This window comes from Haliotis cracherodii, unplaced genomic scaffold, assembly GCF_022045235.1.
Source record: "Haliotis cracherodii isolate W230 unplaced genomic scaffold, xgHalCrac1.p SCAF_6, whole genome shotgun sequence".
NCBI classification, from domain to species: Eukaryota; Metazoa; Mollusca; class Gastropoda; order Lepetellida; family Haliotidae; genus Haliotis; species Haliotis cracherodii.
In genome coordinates, this window is record NW_027266319.1 from 19339520 (window position 1) to 19360540 (window position 21021).

At 38.4% G+C, this 21021-nt stretch overlaps 1 protein-coding gene across 2 annotated transcripts in view; it reads right to left on the reverse strand.

Moving 5' to 3' along the window:
* Positions 1–21021, reverse strand: part of LOC139444621 (transcription cofactor vestigial-like protein 4) — a 107212-nt gene that overhangs the window by 27336 nt on the left and 58855 nt on the right. For both annotated transcript variants that reach the window (XM_071225533.1, XM_071225532.1), the window contains exon 2: positions 7180–7360. In XM_071225533.1, the coding sequence (XP_071081634.1) occupies positions 7180–7360 (181 nt within the window). The remainder of the gene's footprint in view (positions 1–7179; positions 7361–21021) is intronic.

The window sequence follows — 21021 nt, forward strand, 5'->3', positions numbered from 1 at the left end:
ATTTCATCGATGCTCATGATGTCAGTCACTGGATTGTCTGGTCCAGACTCGATTATTTACAGACCGCTGTCATATAGCTGGAATATTGCTGAGTGCGGCGTTAAACAACAAACAAACAAACTCAAAGTTACCTGCCCACATTGTAAACACACTAAATATTAAAATAATGTAAAAATTATGTGACAAATCGTGTCTTTATTCAGTTGAAATAATGCAAAGACTTACTTGAGGATCTATGATAAATTGAATATTTAAGCAGTCTTAAAATTATCTGCCAGACAGTCGGGGAGGTGGAGGAAAATTTCATGCAGCCCGACAGAAAAGTTACTAGCCACGGGCAGGTGAGGAGGCAGTTAATTCTGACCCTGCTCCATCTATCTCAACCTTTCATCAACACTTCTCTTGTCCCCCCTCCCACTAAAGACTCACTTACATATTACAACACAGTACTTACTCTACCAAAGTATAGAACTGAGATATCACCGAATACACATGCTTACATCAGCAAAACTAAGCCTCTGTGCTCCGCTCCTGTCTGAAGCTGTACGTATGTCAGAGAGATGTATCTCCCTTCTTTTTACACTGCATGCAAAGTGGAGCATGCTGGGCTCCTGTCTGAAGCCGCTTCCTTCCACAGGTGACTCATCCTCGTCCTGAGTCTTGGAACGTCACCAAACTTCTACCTGTGTGGGCCCTGTTATTGTTAACACTCATAGAGGCCTGCTTGTTGGTGGTTTTGTATTACAGTCACAATACAGCGTGGCAACACAGTGGGGAGGACCGAGGGGGGAGGACCGGGGGAGGACCACTCCCTATACAGTGGGCATGTATCAGTCATGTCTAGAACAGAGATCAGGTGGTTGCCAAGGGTGACCAGGCTCATCGGTGTCACCATAATGGCAGGAACTCTATTAACAACTGGTTTGTTGGTAAAGTGTAACCACCCAATCCTCAGCTGGTCATCTCTTCCCACATCCATGGGAGCTAACATCCTAGTCTGAGGTCTATAAACACGGGGTACTGGGGACCAATTCTTCTCGGGATACCCCTCATGGGAGACAAGCTGACACTGATGTTTACAAGTCTTTTGAAAGTGAAATATTTTATAATCTGGAAAACTTTAAAATCTATTCTTGCACGGAATGATGGAATGATTGAAGATGGGGACAATATAATAATGAGAGGTAGTGTCGTTGGTTGGTCTGTTTGTCTGTAACTAACCAAGTTTGAACCAGACACTTTGGTGATTGACATCATGAGCATCGATCATAGCGGGATATGATGACATGCATCAAGCAAGTCAGCAAACCTGACCACCCGATCCGTTAGTCACCTCTACCAACAAGCATACTCGCCTCTTACAAGGATGGGTTGCTGAAGACCTGTTCCAACCAGAGTTTTCATGGGTGGTGGGTTTTGTTGAGACGTGATGCTCCACCACCAGGCCACAGAGGCATTCTTGTTTGGTAGTGGGACGGGTGGGACGGGTGGGAAAGAGAATCCAATAACTAATCTACTATGGCCTTACGCTTCAAAAAACGTTTCCACCTCCATATTCGCAATGAACTTTCTTACACTATATTTTTCTATCAGTGTGTCAAGAACTATATAACCAAGATCATATTCAGTCCAGAGGACAATCAGGTTCACATTATGTCTATATTTGTCTTATCAGAGAACGATACTGTAAATATTTCTCATAGAGCAAATTGCCTTTGCCTGTGGGAACTGACTTGTTGAACTGAGAGACTGTAAAAGACAGAATGTGTGTGTGCACGGCTGACATAATGACTCACCATCTCACAGCGGGGTACCACTAACTCAAACCAGTATTTCGTGACTAACCAATCTACATTATCCATAAATATATATAATGACACTTTGTCCACATTACCGACCCACAACACCAGAACTGTCCTCAGAACAAAGTCAGTCTGGCACAAAAACTGTCTCCTTTAAGTATAAGTGTTATGTTCAATATCTATAAATTACTCTGAGAAGGGGATAAAACTACCAGTATTTTTAGAAACACAAACAGCCATCTCTTAACCATGCTCTTGTCATGGTAAGTACTTATTCCACGTAACATGTTAACTTTAAGATGGTCAGTTAAACTCTTTGAACAATTTCAGTGATATTTACTACCGCAGAAACTGGTGTACTTGAATTGTATATTCACTTTTATTAACTTTAAATGCAGCTGAACATTGTTGCATGGCAACATGGGATACTATTTGCTTGACAACATCGAACACATTCAAGTCCCACATTCATATACCTGCGTGCTTTGGTGCAATCTACAAGCAAGAGTTTGGTGCAGATAAACCGAAGAGCAGTATTTGGGCTACTCTGGGGATTCAAACCCACATCTAGCATATTCTGACACAGATAAGGGAGGCAATAATATTTCCTGCTTCTCAAGACTACATTCATCATTGTAGACCATCTTAAGAAATGACAGAACTTTTCTGTATATTCAAATAGGTCAAGCACCAAATTAATCAAACATAATCTATTTCGTACTTTTTGTAATCAAATACATAACAGTCCGAAGAAAGAGTATGTTTCTTTCAAATTTTTCAGCCATTGTTAAATCTTTCAGCAACACAGGCTGTGTCCAACCTTGTCTCTTAGAGCCATTTTAAGAGTGTGAGTGAGTTGGGTTTAACGCCGCTTTTAACAGGATTCCAGTTATATCACAGCATATCAGCTTAATGTGGGAGGAAAGCCCGAAGTGATGCAGGTCTCAGACGTATACCCCTTTGGTGAAACCCACGAGCACGGGTATAGTGCTGACAAACTAGAAACATAATCAGGGCGAACCGGGATTCGAACCCACAATCATAGGTTTCTGGTGTGCCCAAGGGACGCAACTCTGCACAGCGAATCGCGGTGCCTTAGACGACTGGGCCACCGGTGCCCCCCCATTTTAAGAACATTTTAGTGTGATAATAGGGGATATTAGCTGAGCATACTAGATAACAGAGACTTTAACTAGAATTGGCCTTTGGACTAATGATTGGCTGAAGTAGCTGACTGGCATAACTGTACAGTTAAAATACATAATTCTGATCCATTCTTAATGGCTTTTATACATTATTATTCATTAATTGAATCTATATCAACGTCATACTTCACAACAGTGACAATCCATTAAAGTGATTCCATCTATGAACTGCTAACATTATTTTATTAACACATACCGTAATCGACGTAATAAGCGCCCAGGGCGCTCTCAAAATTAGAAATAGGGGGCTCTTATTAGAATATTATTTTGGGGAAAAAAAAACAGAGTTGAAAGATACATTTCGTGGTTTATACTGATAGCCTGAAATGTTTATGTACGGGTGAGTGAGTGAGTTGGGATTAACGCCACTTTTAACAGTATTCCAGTTATATCGCGGCGTGTCAGCTTAATGTGGGAGGAAAGGCCGAAGTGATGCAGGTCTCAGACGTTTACCAATTCGGTGAAACCCACGAGCACGGGTATGGTGCTGACAAACTTATGTACGACAGATATATTTTTCTAGAATTTAATTGCCCACTAATAAGGGTGCATATTACACACGAGTGCGTATTGTACGCGAATTAATAAGTCTTGTGAACATTGATCAATCGGAAGGGGTGCTAACTGGGATTGTTCACTAGCCAATATATAAGCAATACCGCCATGGGCGCTTATTAGAGAGGGGCGCTTATTACGTCGAATACGGTAAATGTTAATCAACCAAATACCGGTATGAGAATAATTTTGAAATGATAATTATTCCAATCATCTTAAATTATTTACACAACGAATATTTTACATACAACAAATTTTATATTCAACAATAACATCATGCAATTTGATACATTCAAAAGATCCATACCACACAGTGAAACTGTTCCAGTGAAGCTAAAGGTCTTCAAAAGAAGTTCCATTTCACATATCAATGATTATAGTTTCAGTTTTTAAGTCTCTGAAATTGTAAATAATTGATGTGTTTGCATCCGATATACTCTGGGATGTGCACATTTTGTGTATTACCATGGCAACCAACAATTAAAATGAATTTTTTATCAGGTTTTGATTCTGTTTGCATTATCTTTCATGGTAAACTGAGCACCTCAGCGTGAACTCCCTTCCTTTCTGCTAAATATGGCAGTATGCAAGCCTGACAGGCTTCTCACATTTCACCATGGACCAGAAATTAAGCACATTAACAGCAAGCAATGCCAAAATGGTTAACAAAAACATGATATAGTTTTGTATTCTGTTGCTGCCTTGTATGTTGATACATCATCTGTCATAATATTAATAATGTGCATATATATATATATAAAGCACCAAAGACACACCCGAAAGCATGCTCGGAGTGCTGCATTATTACCCAGGTCAATGGATTTAAGTCATCTCTCAGTTTTCATTCTCAACTCCCTGGGAAGTATACAACCCAAGCAACCCAACTGTAACATTACCATCTCATCCTCCCATGTACCCATTCACTGCAGGGTGAACAGGGGCATATTTTGAACAAAGTCATTTGACTGAGGAGACACCACATGTGGTACCTGTGCTTCAGTGTGGGGTGGGACCGAAGCCCATGAAGAGAGAAACTATCAGGATCAAACTGCCGAACGCGGTTACCCATCGAACTTCTCTCCACGACCAACGTTCCTTAACTTCACCAGATTTGTGACCTGTACACCATGTGCGGGACCACATGCACCATCGACCATTTTGGAAACCAATTTTACAGTTAGGAATCAGTTTTGATTTCCATCATGGATAAAGGGTTATGAACAATCTGTTCCTTCTGATCCATCTTCCATTATAATTTGGCATCAACTCTTGGTGTACTGTCACCAAATTTCCTATGGTAGAAATTACAGTCATGGTCACATGATGAAATTAAATCTTATATTTCCCCAAATAAAAACTAAGATTACCCATGAATTAATAACAAGTCTCTTTTTAATAAGGCATGAATTTCATTTATGGCTGAACATTGAAAATAAACATGATATCTAGATTTTGGACTTAAGAAATTCAGCTTGATAGCCTAACAGAAAAAATCCAATAAAACTAAATTACACAACATTACAATATCATAATTAATTCAGGAGATAATCGCAAGCATGGCAACTTTCTGGTAGTGCTTGTTACAGCACTGAATATTTAGTCTGATCAGAATGAAGTGGGAATGATTTATTTGTGCTCCTGAAAAAAGTGAATTTGATGAATCACCAATTGGAATAACTAAGTACTGCAACTGTAACTACACGTACTAGTAACTGGGTCTCGTTAACTGAAGAAGCCAAATAATGTGCTAGACAACTCAACGACACAGCAAGGTCACGATACAATACATATCGTGATACATAGGTCACGCTACGTATCGTGATATGCATATTTATGTCAAATCGTGTGGAAACTTCTTACTATACATATTTCAGAGCAAGTTCAAAAGGAAAAGCTAGCTGTAGACGCATGTTCGTATCGCTGCATTAAAACTTGCGATGCATCAGTGCACCCTTGGTTTCTGGCATGCCCAAGGGACACAACTCTGCACAGCGAATTACGATGCCTTAGACAACTGAGCCACCCATAATTTAATGATTTAACAATTTTATAAATAAAACTGACAACAAAAATATTGTGACATTTTACGTGGTTATGATCCATTTTCATGCCATATGCCAGTGCAATGAATTTTAAAAAAACCCAGTTCATTATTTGCTCAAGTTTAAAACAATAATGAAGTCAAAAAGCAATTAAAAGTAAAGGACAAATATTGAGTATCAACATACATAACAAATGAGTTCAATTTAGTTCAAGAAAATAATCTTGAAAATCATTTTTCTATATCACAGAACCCTACCTGGAATACTATTTAGTGACCTCATAGAGTTATTACCATCTAACTGAACAAACCAACAGAGGCAAAGTAAGATTCATTAACAGCAAATATAGAATTATGAATCAACAACAAATATAGAATTATGAATCATAGTTTTAGAGTACTGAAGCAGATTTCTGTACACCATTGCGGTGAAACTGAACAGACAACCAACAAAACAACAAAGATTCAAATGAATGTCGACTTGTTTCTAGTGTACCAGAAACACCTCTGGATGATTCAAAACTCAAAAGTAAGTGTTAGGAAAATATCCTCACTTGCATGAGGTTCTTGATGCTAAAAAATCTTTAAACCAGTTCAAAAAAAAATATCTCATCAATAAAGTAATAATATGAAAAAGAACAGTTACTCATATAACTTGAGAATGATTTCAGAATATATCTTTCTACAAAAAGCCATTATTTCTTGTTTATTGCCCCAAACTGGAACTTGACACGCAGCAGGGTAGTGAATCTTTGATCATTAAGACGACTAAGGAGGTTGTTCTTTGTGTAGGTGGTAGGAAAGTAGGAAAAACACAGTGGCGCCACCTACTGTGTATGTCTATGCTGGGGTGTTGCATCTACTACAACTTACTGCTAAAGCAATAACATGACGTAAGAGATTGTAATATGATGTAAGAGGTAGCGAAGACAGCAAAGTAGAATCTCACTGTGTTACTGCGATTGCATCTGGGGTATGACTGGATAGTTAAAAACACCTTATTGAAGGCGAGGTGAAATTGGGTTTAACGTCACGTTCAAGATTATTGCACTTACATGTGTGTGTGTGTGTGGCTGCTTGTGCTAGTCTGGGCCCTGTTCCACAAAGCGATCTTAGCGGTACGATTGTTGTAAGTCAGTGTTATAGAATGGGAGTTACGATCCACTTAGCGCTAAGGACTTGTCTGGTTTTAATGTACAAGCTCAGTGAGATACCATGCCGCAGTTTAGCATGGATACCACTAAGACACAATACACTGACTCCAAGCCACCAGCCTGTTGATGCCGAATGCCAGACAGGGCAACAACAAGTACCATCTTTTAAAGTCTTTTGGTTTGATGTGACCGGGGATCGAAACCATGGACCTTCAGCTCTCCAGGCAGATGCCCTATTCACGAGACCCCAGATGTGGTCCTTCTTAACGAAGTTGCTTTTTACGGCAAGCATGGTTTGCTAAAGACCTATTCTACCCCGGATCTTCACGGGGAGACTAGCATTGTTTGCTGAAGACCTGTTCTACCCCGGATCTTCACGGGGTTACCAGCAGGTAATGAGATGACATTCTGGGACAACTTACGTTTGTGTTCCTGCTGACTTTTTGGAGTTGAGACGTGCAGCATGATCTTTGTCAAAGTTGAGAGTGTGACAGAGATCCTGGCGTTCTTTCACTCGATCGTGTTTGAGCAACTTCGACGGCAACTCTTTGCTGGGCGACTCCCGGTCGTCCAGTGGGGAGGTTCTCTTGTATAGGGATTCACCTGGAACAAGACACACAGACCTTAGCACACTAACAACACACCAAAAATATTCAGTCTTCAGGATTTAAAACTTAGAGTGCCCTTAGCAGGCAAGTTGTTATTTTAAACATAAAAGAATTTATTATTTTTTGTTTTTATAGATTTGATTTTCTTAAATTCAGAGGTTTTGTTTGTTTATTTTTAGTTAAACGCCGCACTCTGCAGTATTCCAACTGTATGACGGCAGTCTGTAAATAATCGAGTCTGGACCAGACAATCCAGTGATTGACATCATGAGCATCGATCCCTGCAATTGGGATTGATAACATGCATCAACCAAGTCGGCGAGTATGACCACCCGATCCTGCTAGTCGCCTCTTACGTATTTTATCTTTGCACTCTATACAGTAGTGTAAACTGAACACTAAATCCTCTTTATGTTCACTGGTGCTGTGATCTGTGAAATATAAGTCACCTCAACAAAGCCATAACATTTGTTGTTACTTCAACAGGCATTTGGAATTCCAATTTGGAAATTTTTACTGACATTTCCTACAGATTTGTTTCTGAATACCTACACATAAATCAGAGAACCTGCTTTGAAACTGAAACTGAAAACTTATGACAAAACACCCACAGCAAGCATTCCAACTCCTTCTTTAAAGATACCAAGTTGGTTCTCTTGTATGTAACAAAATTCTGACATTCATGGAAGGAACAATCAAAGACACCTGAGATTGAGTTTTAGACGACTTTGGGCAGTTTTGCAACAGTATCAGAATTTACACCTCGGTGAATATTGTTCTACACCAACCAGCAAAAGCAGTGATTTCATGCCACAATCCATGTACCCACCCCGCAAGTCAACAGAAGCCTCAATATATGCAATATTCCAGCAGTATGCAAGCGGCCTGTAAATAAGCCAGGCTGAATCAGACAAACCTGTGATCGATACCATAAGCAACATTCCACACCATCAGGGTATGATGAAACATTATCAACCAGGTCTCTCAGCCTGACTACCGACCCATTCAGTTTCTGCTTATGACCTGCTCAGTTCGGACCCAGCATATCCACAGAGGTATTTGCATCAACTCTGCTGTTCCAGGACCATAGATATTATGTTTTCATGATCTGACATGTTTTGGACCCATCGCGAAACAAATGCATTCACTTTAACACCATTTACTTTATTCAAACCAATATATTGCAGACCAAAAAGCTCATGAAGAAACATGACATACTCAAGTTTGTATTTCACACATTGTGGAGGGCAGATATGTTTTAATGCTCCAGCTGTTTCAAATAATTTAAATCCCAAATAATCTAAACCTTAGAAGATATTATCATATCATCGACATTCATGGTAGTTCAGCATCAACACTCTACCTGAACCTGTCTTCCTCACCGAGTTTTAGTCACAACCATTCACAATTTATTTTCAAAACATTTTAGATATTACAGCCTTTTTAAATACTGAATTTCAATAGAACCCTTCCCATAGGCTGGAGCATGTTCAAAGCTGATTCATTTTAATTTAATTCAAGTCCTGGGAATAATTTACCTGGATGGGGGCTTGAAAATAATAACATGTATGTTCTATAGGAATAATGTGACGGTTATGTAGGTAATGGGCATTCAGGCGGAACTCCACATAAATCTCTGCGCTCAGGCCTCAAGGCATGGTTTATGAATGACATTTTTGGCTGCAGCTACGTGATCGTCATTGATAAGTTTACCTGTGAGGGAGACATAGTGGGCCCATTCACACTGCTGTGAATGCGGGCTTCAACGTTTATAGTAGGCCGTCAACAGTGGGGAAGTGGAAGCCATTGACCAGTTCGACAGAATTAAAATATGGTAATTCATGCTCCCACATGTGGTTTAAATTGCCAGATTTGAAAAAAACATGTACCAGTGTTGAATCCAGGGGGTGAGATGCGAGGTATATTAATGGCTCCTTGGTTGTTGAATGATTTAAAAATTCTAACATCTTAACTGTAACCTCTGACACCATAAAACATCAAACGTTGCCAGTACCAGAGTAAGTGAGTTTAGTATTATGCCGCTTTTAGCAATATTCAAACATCTCGGAGACGGACACCAGAAATGGGCTCTAATGGGAACGAACCCTTGCCGTGACGAGCGAATTCTTTAACGACTTGTCTACCACAAGGCCCTTCATGTACCACCTATCAAGCATGTCAAAATGAACATTGACATGATGAAGAAAAAACCTTAATTATGCTTACCGATGAACTGTTGTTATATTCTGGATGGATGATTTATTTAGAAGGAAAAGTGGAGTCATCTAGATTGTTGCTACTTGAGACAAGGCCTAAATTATTCATGAAACAAGATTCAGTTTCCGATGCTGAAAGTTCTCTGGGATTTCGAGGTTGCAAAAGTTCATAACTACAATTAAGGAAAAGAGCTGCAGTTATCGACAGTTAAGTTATACATAATTTTCACTGCTGATTATCTCTTTTTACTATTTGAGGATAATTTAAATGATAACAACTCTTCAATATGTTCAAGTAAAGTTCTAACAATTGAAAAAGCAGTTATTGACATTTCTTGTGACTTTACCAAAGCATAGAGCGAGGCCTGTCTGTAAAACAACACAAATATATGTCGCCTCATTTCACAGCTCAAATGGAGTTCTGAGCATCACTGCTGCACACCATCTTAAAACTAGGCCAACATTTCATTTGATAACGCATGTCAGATAATAGGTCACAGTTTGTGATTATGTTCCTTGGGTGATTGAGTGAGTGAGTGAGTGAGTGAGTGAGTGAGTATGGTTTTACGCCACTTTGGGCAAATTCCAGCAATATCACAGCGGAGGACACCAGAAAAGGGCTTCACACATTGAACCCATGTCGGGAATTGAACCTCTGTCTCCGGCGGAAGGAGAAAATGCTTTAACCACTAGACTACCCGACTGCCCCTATGTTCCTTGGAAACTTGGCTAAACATGTTTAAAAAGTTACTCAGTAAACATACCAAACAATAGCACATACAGAGTACCGAAATAACTGCATTAATTTAAATTTGCAGATTACAAAAATTTCTTCTACCTATACATCCTGATGTATCAGTAAATGTTCAAAATACTTTAATTTAAATACCTGTTTCCAGTAAAATCATTGTCCTTCATATTCGTGAAACCTCAAAGTTCAATCAATGTTCTTTGATCACAACAGGCAGACATGTTAATTTCGGTATATTAATTTTAAGATTCAACATATGCCCAGTGGGGCCCAAATACTTTCTAGATACAATTTTTCTCATTTTTTAAACACCTTTAAGTAATACTACAAATATTTCAACAGTTTCTGACCTTTCATTCTTATACAAGGGAACTGACTTCAATATCTTCACATCAAAACGCTGGGGAATTCATAATTACTGATCTTGTTTAAGATGACTAATGTATTTCTTAACCTGTAAATAACTAATCTGAACATCAACAGATCTGAACATGAACAGTTACAGATATGAACACAAACAGATCTGAAAACAAACAGATCTGAACATGACAAGATCTGAACACAAACAGATCTGAACATGACAAGATCTGAACACAAACATATCTGAACATGACAAGATCTGAACATCAACAGATCTGAACATGACAAGATCTGAACACAAACATCTGAACACAAACATCTGAACACAAACAGATCTGAACATGACAAGATCTGAACACAAACATATCTGAACATGACAAAATCTGAACATAAACAGATCTGAACATGAACACATATGGACATGGTTTCATGTTACCAGATATTCCAAGACTTAATGGCATGTTAAATATAAGGAAAACATAACGTGGCTCAGACTGCTGCAATATTTCGATATCACCCAGATGGCAATGGGTATGAACTGGCCTGGCAATAACTGACACAAGGGGGGAACACTCTGCAAGACAAGCAGTATTACCCAACATGACGGAACCATAGGCTATGGAATTTTAACTATGATAAAAAGCAATTGTTACATATTCAGGATATAAGCCAGCGGCAAGCAATGTAAAACATGGCCACCTATGCGTGTGAATGAGATTTGTTCAGACCGCGAACGAGATTTGAATGTAACACATAGGAAACCAGCTCTCAATTGCATATTTTCTACCTAACGGCATTATGGGATACAGACGGAGCAGCGGCCATACAATAGAGGGACATACATAAGAAATGGGAGCACTAAGTGTATGCAGTAAAATAACAAGCTTTAAATAGTCTTTAGGAGGATATTATGGTTTTAATACTATGCTCCTGACTACACATGAAGTGTGGACACATGTTATCACTTGTGAATGTTTCCCAACGATGATGTACATAACATGTTGCTGGTTCTCTGTGTAGGAAACACATGAGTGAATGAGTGAGTTAATATTTAAAGTCACATCGGCAGTATTTCATATCGTGACGATACAATATAGAAACGGACAGGAAACACATGATCATACATCCTGCAGGTTTACTATTTGACTTATTTTCTCAGAAAAAAGGAATACTTTTGTCAGCTTATATAAAATGAATTTAACTGAAAACCTTTTAAAGATTTTTTCTGCAAATAGGAATACATTTATGAGCTAAAATAAAATTTGATTTAAGTGAAAACATTTTGACTTAATTTTTTCAGCAAATTGAAACTTTGGATGCTTATACAAGATGAATTTAACTGAAATCTTTTTTAGCAGACTCAGCATTTTTTTTTAAAGTCATGAGAAGAAACCTTTACAATACTGTTTTCTAATGTTATGAGTTTTCATCACAGTAGCATTAAATGCCTTATTTTTTTACAATGCGTTGTGACCATGAAGCCTTATGGTAAAATTCCCATTTTTATTTTGATCAAATATCGTTCACAAGTTCAACTGAATATACCGGACAGATATGACATGTTCAAAAGACTGTGTAAATGTCAGCACGAACAAATGCTATATCTCTCCACCACTTAATAAAACCATATTAATAGCACTGCTTCAACCAGAGACGCTCACTAAGACAGCCGACCTGAATGTGACGATTGTTTTTTAGGACTGTCTGTGACGACAGTTCATCGTCTGATTCATGTTACAGGATGAGGGTATAAAAGGCTGTCATCATATACACAGTTCAACTCCGGAACAATGGATCTCCTGTGACTGGGAAATCTAAGTTTGCATTTTTTTGTTCCAAGTCTGCAGAGTCAGTACTTTGGTCTATGTTGTTGCACCTGTAAACAATGGTGGCTGTGTTCAGGAGAACGTATACATGACACACAGTCAATTTCGTGTCATCAGTTGGCGATTGTGTCAGGGGTTTAGCCATGAGCTGAGGATGCACAAGCTGACATCTTAATGTCAAACTCACTTGCATCAGAATAAGGCCACAAGAAATGAATAACTTGTTCATCCAAATCGGCACCTCCATCTTTCTTATTTGTTGTAACTTGTTCCATCAGTCAATGACGGTGAGGGGGAGTTTAACATCACACTCAGTTAACTCTCTTGCCTCGGGACCAAATGTAATGCCTCAGTTAGAACAACCATCCACCCCTCGTGAACCTCCAACATCGCTGCTGTTCTACCACAGACCTGGGACCAAATGTAATGCCTCAGTCAGAACAACCATCCACCCCTCGTGAACCTCCAACATCGCTGCTGTTCTACCACAGATCTGGAATCTAATGTAATGCTTCAGTCAGAACAACCACCCACCCCTTGTGAACCTCCAACATCGCTGCTGTTCTACCACAGACCTGGGACCAAATGTAATGCCTCAGTCAGAACAACCACCCACCCCTCGTGAACCTCCAACATCGCTGCTGTTCTACCACAGACCTGGGACCAAATGTAACACCTCAGTCAGAACAACCATCCACCCCTCGTGAACCTCCAACATCGCTGCTGTTCTACCACAGACCTGGGATCTAATGTAATGCCTCAGTCAGAACAACCACCCACTCCTCGTGAACCTCCAACATCGCTGCTGTTCTACCACAGACCTGGGACCAAATGTAATGCCTCAGTCAGAACAACCATCCACCCCTCGTGAACCTCCAACATCGCTGCTGTTCTACCACAGATCTGGAATCTAATGTAATGCTTCAGTCAGAACAACCACCCACCCCTTGTGAACCTCCAACATCGCTGCTGTTCTACCACAGACCTGGGACCAAATGTAATGCCTCAGTCAGAACAACCATCCATCCTTCGTGAACCTCCAACATCGCTGCTGTTCTACCACAGACCTGGGACCAAATGTAATGCCTCAGTCAGAACAACCACCCACCCCTCGTGAACCTCCAACATCGCTGCTGTTCTACCACAGACCTGGGACCAAATGTAATGCCTCAGTCAGAACAACCATCCATCCTTCGTGAACCTCCCAAATCGCTGCTGTTCTACTTCTAGTGACAACCAGCCAGTATTGTCACATAGCTGGAAGGCACAAGGCCACCTATCTCATGTATATCACAACTAACAGGAAATACTAACTATAAATAAACAAGCCACTGGGTCATCAAGTTTATCATTATTTGCCCACCTAACAACAGTGAAGGCTAAATTGACACAGACGTCTTTAATGGTTTGGCTGAAATTACATATAATGTGTCCCTACGACCCTCGATAACATCTCTCCACAGTGATGTGAAAACTTGGGGTATCACAGCCAAAACATTTACACTTCTGAACTTTCATGTTTAATTTTTTTAATTCTTTCATTTTCTTATCACCTATTTACTTTATTTAAAGAAGGGCTTGATCTGTTTATGAATTAATATAGTTATTACAAATGTATTGACAGCTGATTCATAAACAGCATGATCATATTTCAGTGGTCATTTTTATTCATTTTCAACTCATAATGGGAAGTCAAAAGATCAACCATGCATTGTTCATAATATTTTGGATAATTCTTATCATTTTAAGAATATTAATCAACAGATTTTTATGGTCTAGATTCTGAACAGCTAGAGAAGATGACATTTTAGTAACAACAAATTTATATCCGACAGCGATATCCTAGCAAAAAGTGTCCCCACACAGCGATATCCTAGCAAAAAGTGTCCCCACACAGCGATATCCTAGCAAAAAGTGTCCCCACACAGCGATATCCTAGCAAAAAGTGTCCCCACACAGAGAAATCCTAGCAAAAAGTGTCCCCACACAGCAATATCCTAGCAAAAAGTGTCCCCACACAGCAATATCCTAGCAAAAGTGATATCCTAGGAAAAAGTGTCCCCACACAGAGAAATCCTAGCAAAAAGTGTCCCCACACAGCAATATCCTAGCAAAAAGTGTCCCCACACAGCAATATCCTAGCAAAAGTGAAATCCTAGCAAAAAGTGTCCCCACACAGCAATATCCTAGCAAAAAGTGTCCCAACACAGCCATATCCTAGCAAAAAGTGTCCCCACACAGCAATATCCTAGCAAAAGTGATATCCTAGGAAAAAGGGTCCCCACACAGCAATATCCTAGCAAAAAGTGTCCCAACACAGCGATATCCTAGCAAAAAGTGTCCACACACAGCGATATCCTAGCAAAAAGTGTCCCCACACAGCGATATCCTAGCAAAAAGTGTCCCCACACAGCGATATCCTAACAAAAAGTGTCCCCACACAGGGATAGCCTTTCAAAAATTGTAAGACATTTGGCAGATGTTGCAACAAAGTCCTTGTCCTAGCTACGTATATATACTGTGAAAATGGCATTCTTTTCCACAATTCCAATCTATTTTCAGTCAGTAACCTTGGGAATGCCCTCTTAATAATTACCCAATACTTTCACAAAGCTGGAAAATATGACATATTTTTGGAATTTTCTTTATCAAAATTTGGCAAATCTGACCTTGCACCATCAAAATCTAACAATTTGAATCCAAGTGCCAATACAGTATTTTCCTTCTAAACACACATTTCTTCAATATTACATTTTCAATCAACAAAAGTGCTGATATTTTCAGAGTGAAGGCAGCTCATAAGAAATTCATACCAAGCAAATGTTTGACTGTTTTTCTAAAAGCGGCCCAAACCTTCTTGTGAAGCCACTTTCATAATGTATGTGTGTTCTACATCAGGAACACAATGCCCAGTAAACTACAGTGGTCTGAGGCCATGCTAGTCATAACACCATGATTAATGTATTATGTCGTTCTGTGAAAACACTTCCCTCTTTTCAAACACCTTACAATTTTCATGCATTATTAATACTTCTATGTCAACTGCAGGTGGACAATAGCAAATCGTCCAGTGTGGTATGGTCACTTGGATATTCTGTGCTACTGAGTTACCATGGTAATGGTCTTCTAGTTCTGAAAACAAAGACCTACCACAGACTTTTCCAAAAGGGCTGCATAATCTCAATCACTTGCCTTCAACTCGAATACGGCCATAAAAATAAATATTATATGTGGTAGTTCTATTGGTTAATGTATATTGAATTCTTTTTTTCAAAAAAATCAATGAAAACAAGCTTGGTTATGAATAATTTAAAAGTTGGTCAATATGTTCGGATGTGGTTATATTCATGTTTCCAATTTTAACCATGATATGAACAATTTAATGGAATATTGAAATATTCATCATCAAGATCTATCATGAAAACTTAGAGTATATGATAACAAAAACCTTTGTATAGAAAATAGCCGTAACCAATTCAATAAATAAATCAGTTGCTTTCCTGAAATAATAGATTATAAGTTCAGGCCTACCTGTTTGAAACACAAACAGTTCACACGTTATTCCAGCTGTGTGATCACAATCAACTCTAGATCCTGCATGTCATCGATCACCTACATGATGATTACCAATCGGTAAATGTTCATGACAGATCATTACAAGATCTATCTGAGATTTTTAAGTGCCTGAGACTGGCAAATTGGGAAAAAACAGAATTTATTATCTTTTTCACATTGCAATCCATGTAAAAATGTGGAACTTATGCACGACTATTTCTTAAAATAAGTTTACAAATTCGCAGAGTCCAAAAATGTGAAATGTAAAAATAAATCAATGAAAAGCATTCTGTCAACTAGAAATAAGTGAAATGTAAAAAAACCAACTCATACTGTCATTATAAAAATAAGATAAAATAAAATAATAGATAAATTAAAATAATTATAACTTGTTTATTTATCTTAATTTATCTTAAAAATGCCTGATCCAACTTTATTCTAAAAAAATAGAATTTCTTACCTACTTAACCATGTTAACATTTTGATGAAATATAAAATAATAATTTGAAATTAGATTCAGAAAAAAACATTAGTTCTGACCTACCAACTTTAACGTTTTGGCCAAACATCTGTATATCAATAAAAAATAATATTTTGCCTTTATATAAAGCCTCTATTCTTGGAATTGGTCCTTAATTTCCTTTAAATACAAACCATTACAATTATTTGAATCTGGAAATTTCAATTTGGAACTCTTACCACCATTTGCTGTAGAAAAATGACACAAAACTGATCATCAACGAAAAATCAAAAAAAAATCAAGGCTACAGAACTCAGAGAGAAGTTGTGCCACAGAGGTATTCATACATGTTGATACAAAATTTTAAAATGCTTATCACAAATTATGCAGAGGCAGGAGGGCAGCTAAGGTCTATGAAAAAATGTTTTAAAAATTGTGAAGTAAAGGCTGATGTTATCCGATTCCTATGCTGACTGTGTATCTTGCGTGTCTTCTAACCCCTGCCATACGCTGAATACACAACTCTGCAGCAAGTGCAAAAGCTGAAAGGCCGGCCCCCCTCTGCAGTGTTCATTCATAAATTCCCACACCAATTTTGAATGAACCCATCCCAGGCTTGAAGGCTGGTTTCTGATAGGGAATGCAATTCAGGCAGTGTTTGAGGTAGATACAGACATATCTCTTATTCTGGCTCCGTGGGATCGTCTTACACAACTTGGTGTGTACAGGCTGCCCTAGGCTTTGTCACCTTGGAGATGTAAACCCAAGTCATACTCCCCCTCTGTGTGTACTGATATGATATCCTTGGATGACATACGGTCAGGAATAATAATTATTCAACACAGATAAAATTGCTGTTCTAGCCAACACCCTGCTATCACCATTCATGTTGTGTTTATTTGTAGCCCAGACTCAATATCATTGTGAAGATAGTTTTTTCACTCGACCGAGGAGGACCCTTTGAATAGTATTTCAGTTAAATCGTTATAAGTAATACCGGTTGTACACATTGGGTGGCATCCGCAAGCATTTGAATGAGCATAATCTGGGATTAGAACCCAACACCAGCAGATCCTGGCTTTTAGTAAGGGGTGTAACTCCCAAGATTCACTTGTTTCCATACAAATGACAAAAATCAAATTAAATCAAATTAAAAAAACACACAAAAATCTCACAAACAGGCGGATATGATACTAAGAAATTAATATGTTTTTTAAGTCAATTGTAGTCAAAATTCATAATATCAAACCATGAAAATGTCCAAAAGTAAATATTGCAAAATGCATTCACAAGACTACACACCTCTTCTTCACAAGGCAGATCTGTGTGCAAACCTTGGTGAAGATTTCAAGTTATGCTCTGGCAACAAAACGATCAAAAACAGATGGACAAACCGACTACAGACACAATGAACAGACAGATGGAATGACAGACACACTTGCAGGCCACCTTTTCCAAACATTCTAAGCTGGGTGATACAAATTAAAGCAATACTTCTATAATTTGTTAAAATTTAGACTAATTACCTGTTATTAAGTTTATATAGTCCTATCAGGGTTGGCTCATTCCCTAAAGAGCTTGACACAGCAACAAGCCAGCTGACGAAGACAGCAATACTGATTGGACATAAAATAATTAACTTCTATTTTGATCTGCAATCACATGATCTCTGCACCCTCTGACAACAGAATGAATGCTAAGTATGGGAAAAGAGATATGGAATGTTACAGAGTGGGAAAACCAACACCACTAATACCGTATTCGACGTAATAAGCACCCAGGGCACTCTCAAAATTAGAAATAGTGGGCTCTTAATAGAATATTATTTTGGTGAAAAACAACAGAGTTGAAAGATCGTAAATTTTGTGGTTTATGCTGACAGCCTGATATGTTTATATACGACATATATTTTTCCAGAATTTAATTTCCCATAATTAAGGATGCATATAAAACACATATTATACAAGAATAAATAAGTCTTGTGTACATTGATCAATCGGAACGGGTGCTAATTGGGATTGTTCACTAGCCAATATATGAGCAAATGTCGCCATGGGCGCTTATTAGTCAGGGGCGCTTATTACGTTGAATACGGTAGCTGCGTGTGATAACATAATCACAAAGCCATTACAATCTGGGATGTCGTTGGTTTGAAATTAACACTTTGTCTCTGACACACATATTAATGTCTGGGTCCTCTGTCCGAGCAGCCATTTTGATGCTGGTACACATGACAGAGGGAAGGCTTCCATCTTACACCACCTTAAAGTCAGCCATATGGAAGAGAAGTTATGGCTGTCAGATTCTTTTTTATGAGGAACACAGTTCCGGAGTCTGTACTTACTCCTTCATCAGGTGAATAAATGCTATAAGACAGAGAACATATATATGTCCTGTAAGAACAACACAAGTAATAAGATAACAAAGGTGGAGACTTCACTAGGGGAGCCAACAGACAATTGGCGTTGATAGGTGATAAGCAATGGACAAATGGCTAACACTTAACGGTGAATTAGGTGTAGACTAACATATAGTCTCTGAAATGAACATATCATACAGAAAAAAACAGTTGTTCAGTTATCTTAATAAAAATCTAATAAAAAGGGAGCCCAGTGATTCTCTTCATTTCTGATACTGCAGTAATCTAGACTTGCCAAACATTATAGACTTGCATGGGCTGTAGTTGATATAAATGTATCAGGGTCTGTAAGACAGACTAAATTAGGTGATAAGTGATAGTTTTGGACAACTGGAAGCCAGGACTTAGATTATCACTGATTGGTAATAGGTAATGGACAATGGACAAACGAGGGGCAGAGGGTAGAAGTTGACATCCATTTTACCTTCTATAGTCTCTCATAATCCCATACGGGATGGCTCATCACATGTATTTTATTACGTGACCTGTATAAAGATTTATTTGTATGAGGTGAGACATGAAATAAATTTACCATTTACCTACCTCCATAAGTTCCCTTATGTGTATAACTTCTAAATCCATTCAAAGACTTAAAGCCGGCCCACCTCAAGTTTTCAAATGAGGCCTGACTTTTTTGGTATGGTTTATGGATTTTGATGGCGACAATCTGGTCGATTACAAAGGTAGAAATGAAAAATATTGAAAATGCATTTACAGGATTTTTATAATCATCTAAAAGTTTGATTTGGATCCGTGGGTGTTAATAAAAAATCTTGGCCTGGATTGGATCCTCACTAATCCAAAATTGGACAGGGTATTTTATTGTCATTTTTAATGTCAAAGTGATCTTTACCCCTAGCAGAATAAAAAAGACCTTGTCATTCCTATTATTTTCTAGAGATTTTTCAAAACTTTTAAGGTCTGCAGATCCTTAAGCCAAGCAGTATACGTAAGGCCTTATCGCTTTTCCCTTCTGGGCTTCAGGGCTTGTCCCATGTCTATGTGAGGAAGTAGGTTTTAAATATTCAGACCCTGAACAAAAGATGACTTTACAATAAATGAAGAAAGTAGCAATCACATGAATTTGTTTAGTAAATTAGTGAGGGTCATAATATTCAAGAAAAAACGTTAAATGTTACACACATTAATGTTAGTGCTATTGTGTTTAAGGTTTTCAGCAGTAGAAACTTTAACAGTTTTAGTCCACTCGTCCTTATAATGATGACATGTAGCAAAATTCTTAAAAACGGCAAATTTCTTCCAGTCCTTATGATAGCTTATCTATTGACAAGTACTTCAGGACTGGTGCCAATTTCTAACAGTGGTTATACTTAACTTTCAGCTACATTTAAAATCAATCCTGAGGACAAGAATGTGTGTTCACACACTGTACCCCTAAATTCAAACACTGTACCCCTGAAGGGAACTGAACCGGCCCCCATCCACTAAGTATTCATAGCACTATGACATTTGTAAGCCTGAGTTAGGATAGGTCGTAAGGCTGCGAACGCTTTTGGTAGTGAGCCAAAGATGTAACCACCAGTTAAACCCACTGTCCCAGATGTCAATGTGCATCAAGATATTGTAACAAAAACATCTAGCCTGCTGTCTCAGACAAGCAAAAATCTCAACCGACCATGTAAGCTCTACTTAACCTACATCAAGCAAGGCTGCATACTGACAGTTTCAGCAAAGTTTACTCATTGAAAACCCAAACAATTTGTCTGCAAACTCTATTTCTGAGATGCAATTATCACTCTTCAGCGGATGACTACCCTGATTACAAACACCCACAGTCTAAGTACAATGCCCACACATAGACCAAAAATAGGTACCAATGTAGAGAATAAGTCCCCAATGACTGACAGAAAAAAGTTTAACACTCACTCACTCACTCACTCACTCACCCCAGTCGTCTAATGACGTCTAGAATCAACATTGAAAAATTCATCACATGGACCTATTGTCAGATTGTCATGTGTGTTTGAATATGCATGAAATGTGTTTTTAAAATCCCATTTCCCATCAAACTCAGTCCTGGAAGTCTTGTGATTCTAGTCTCTGTTTTA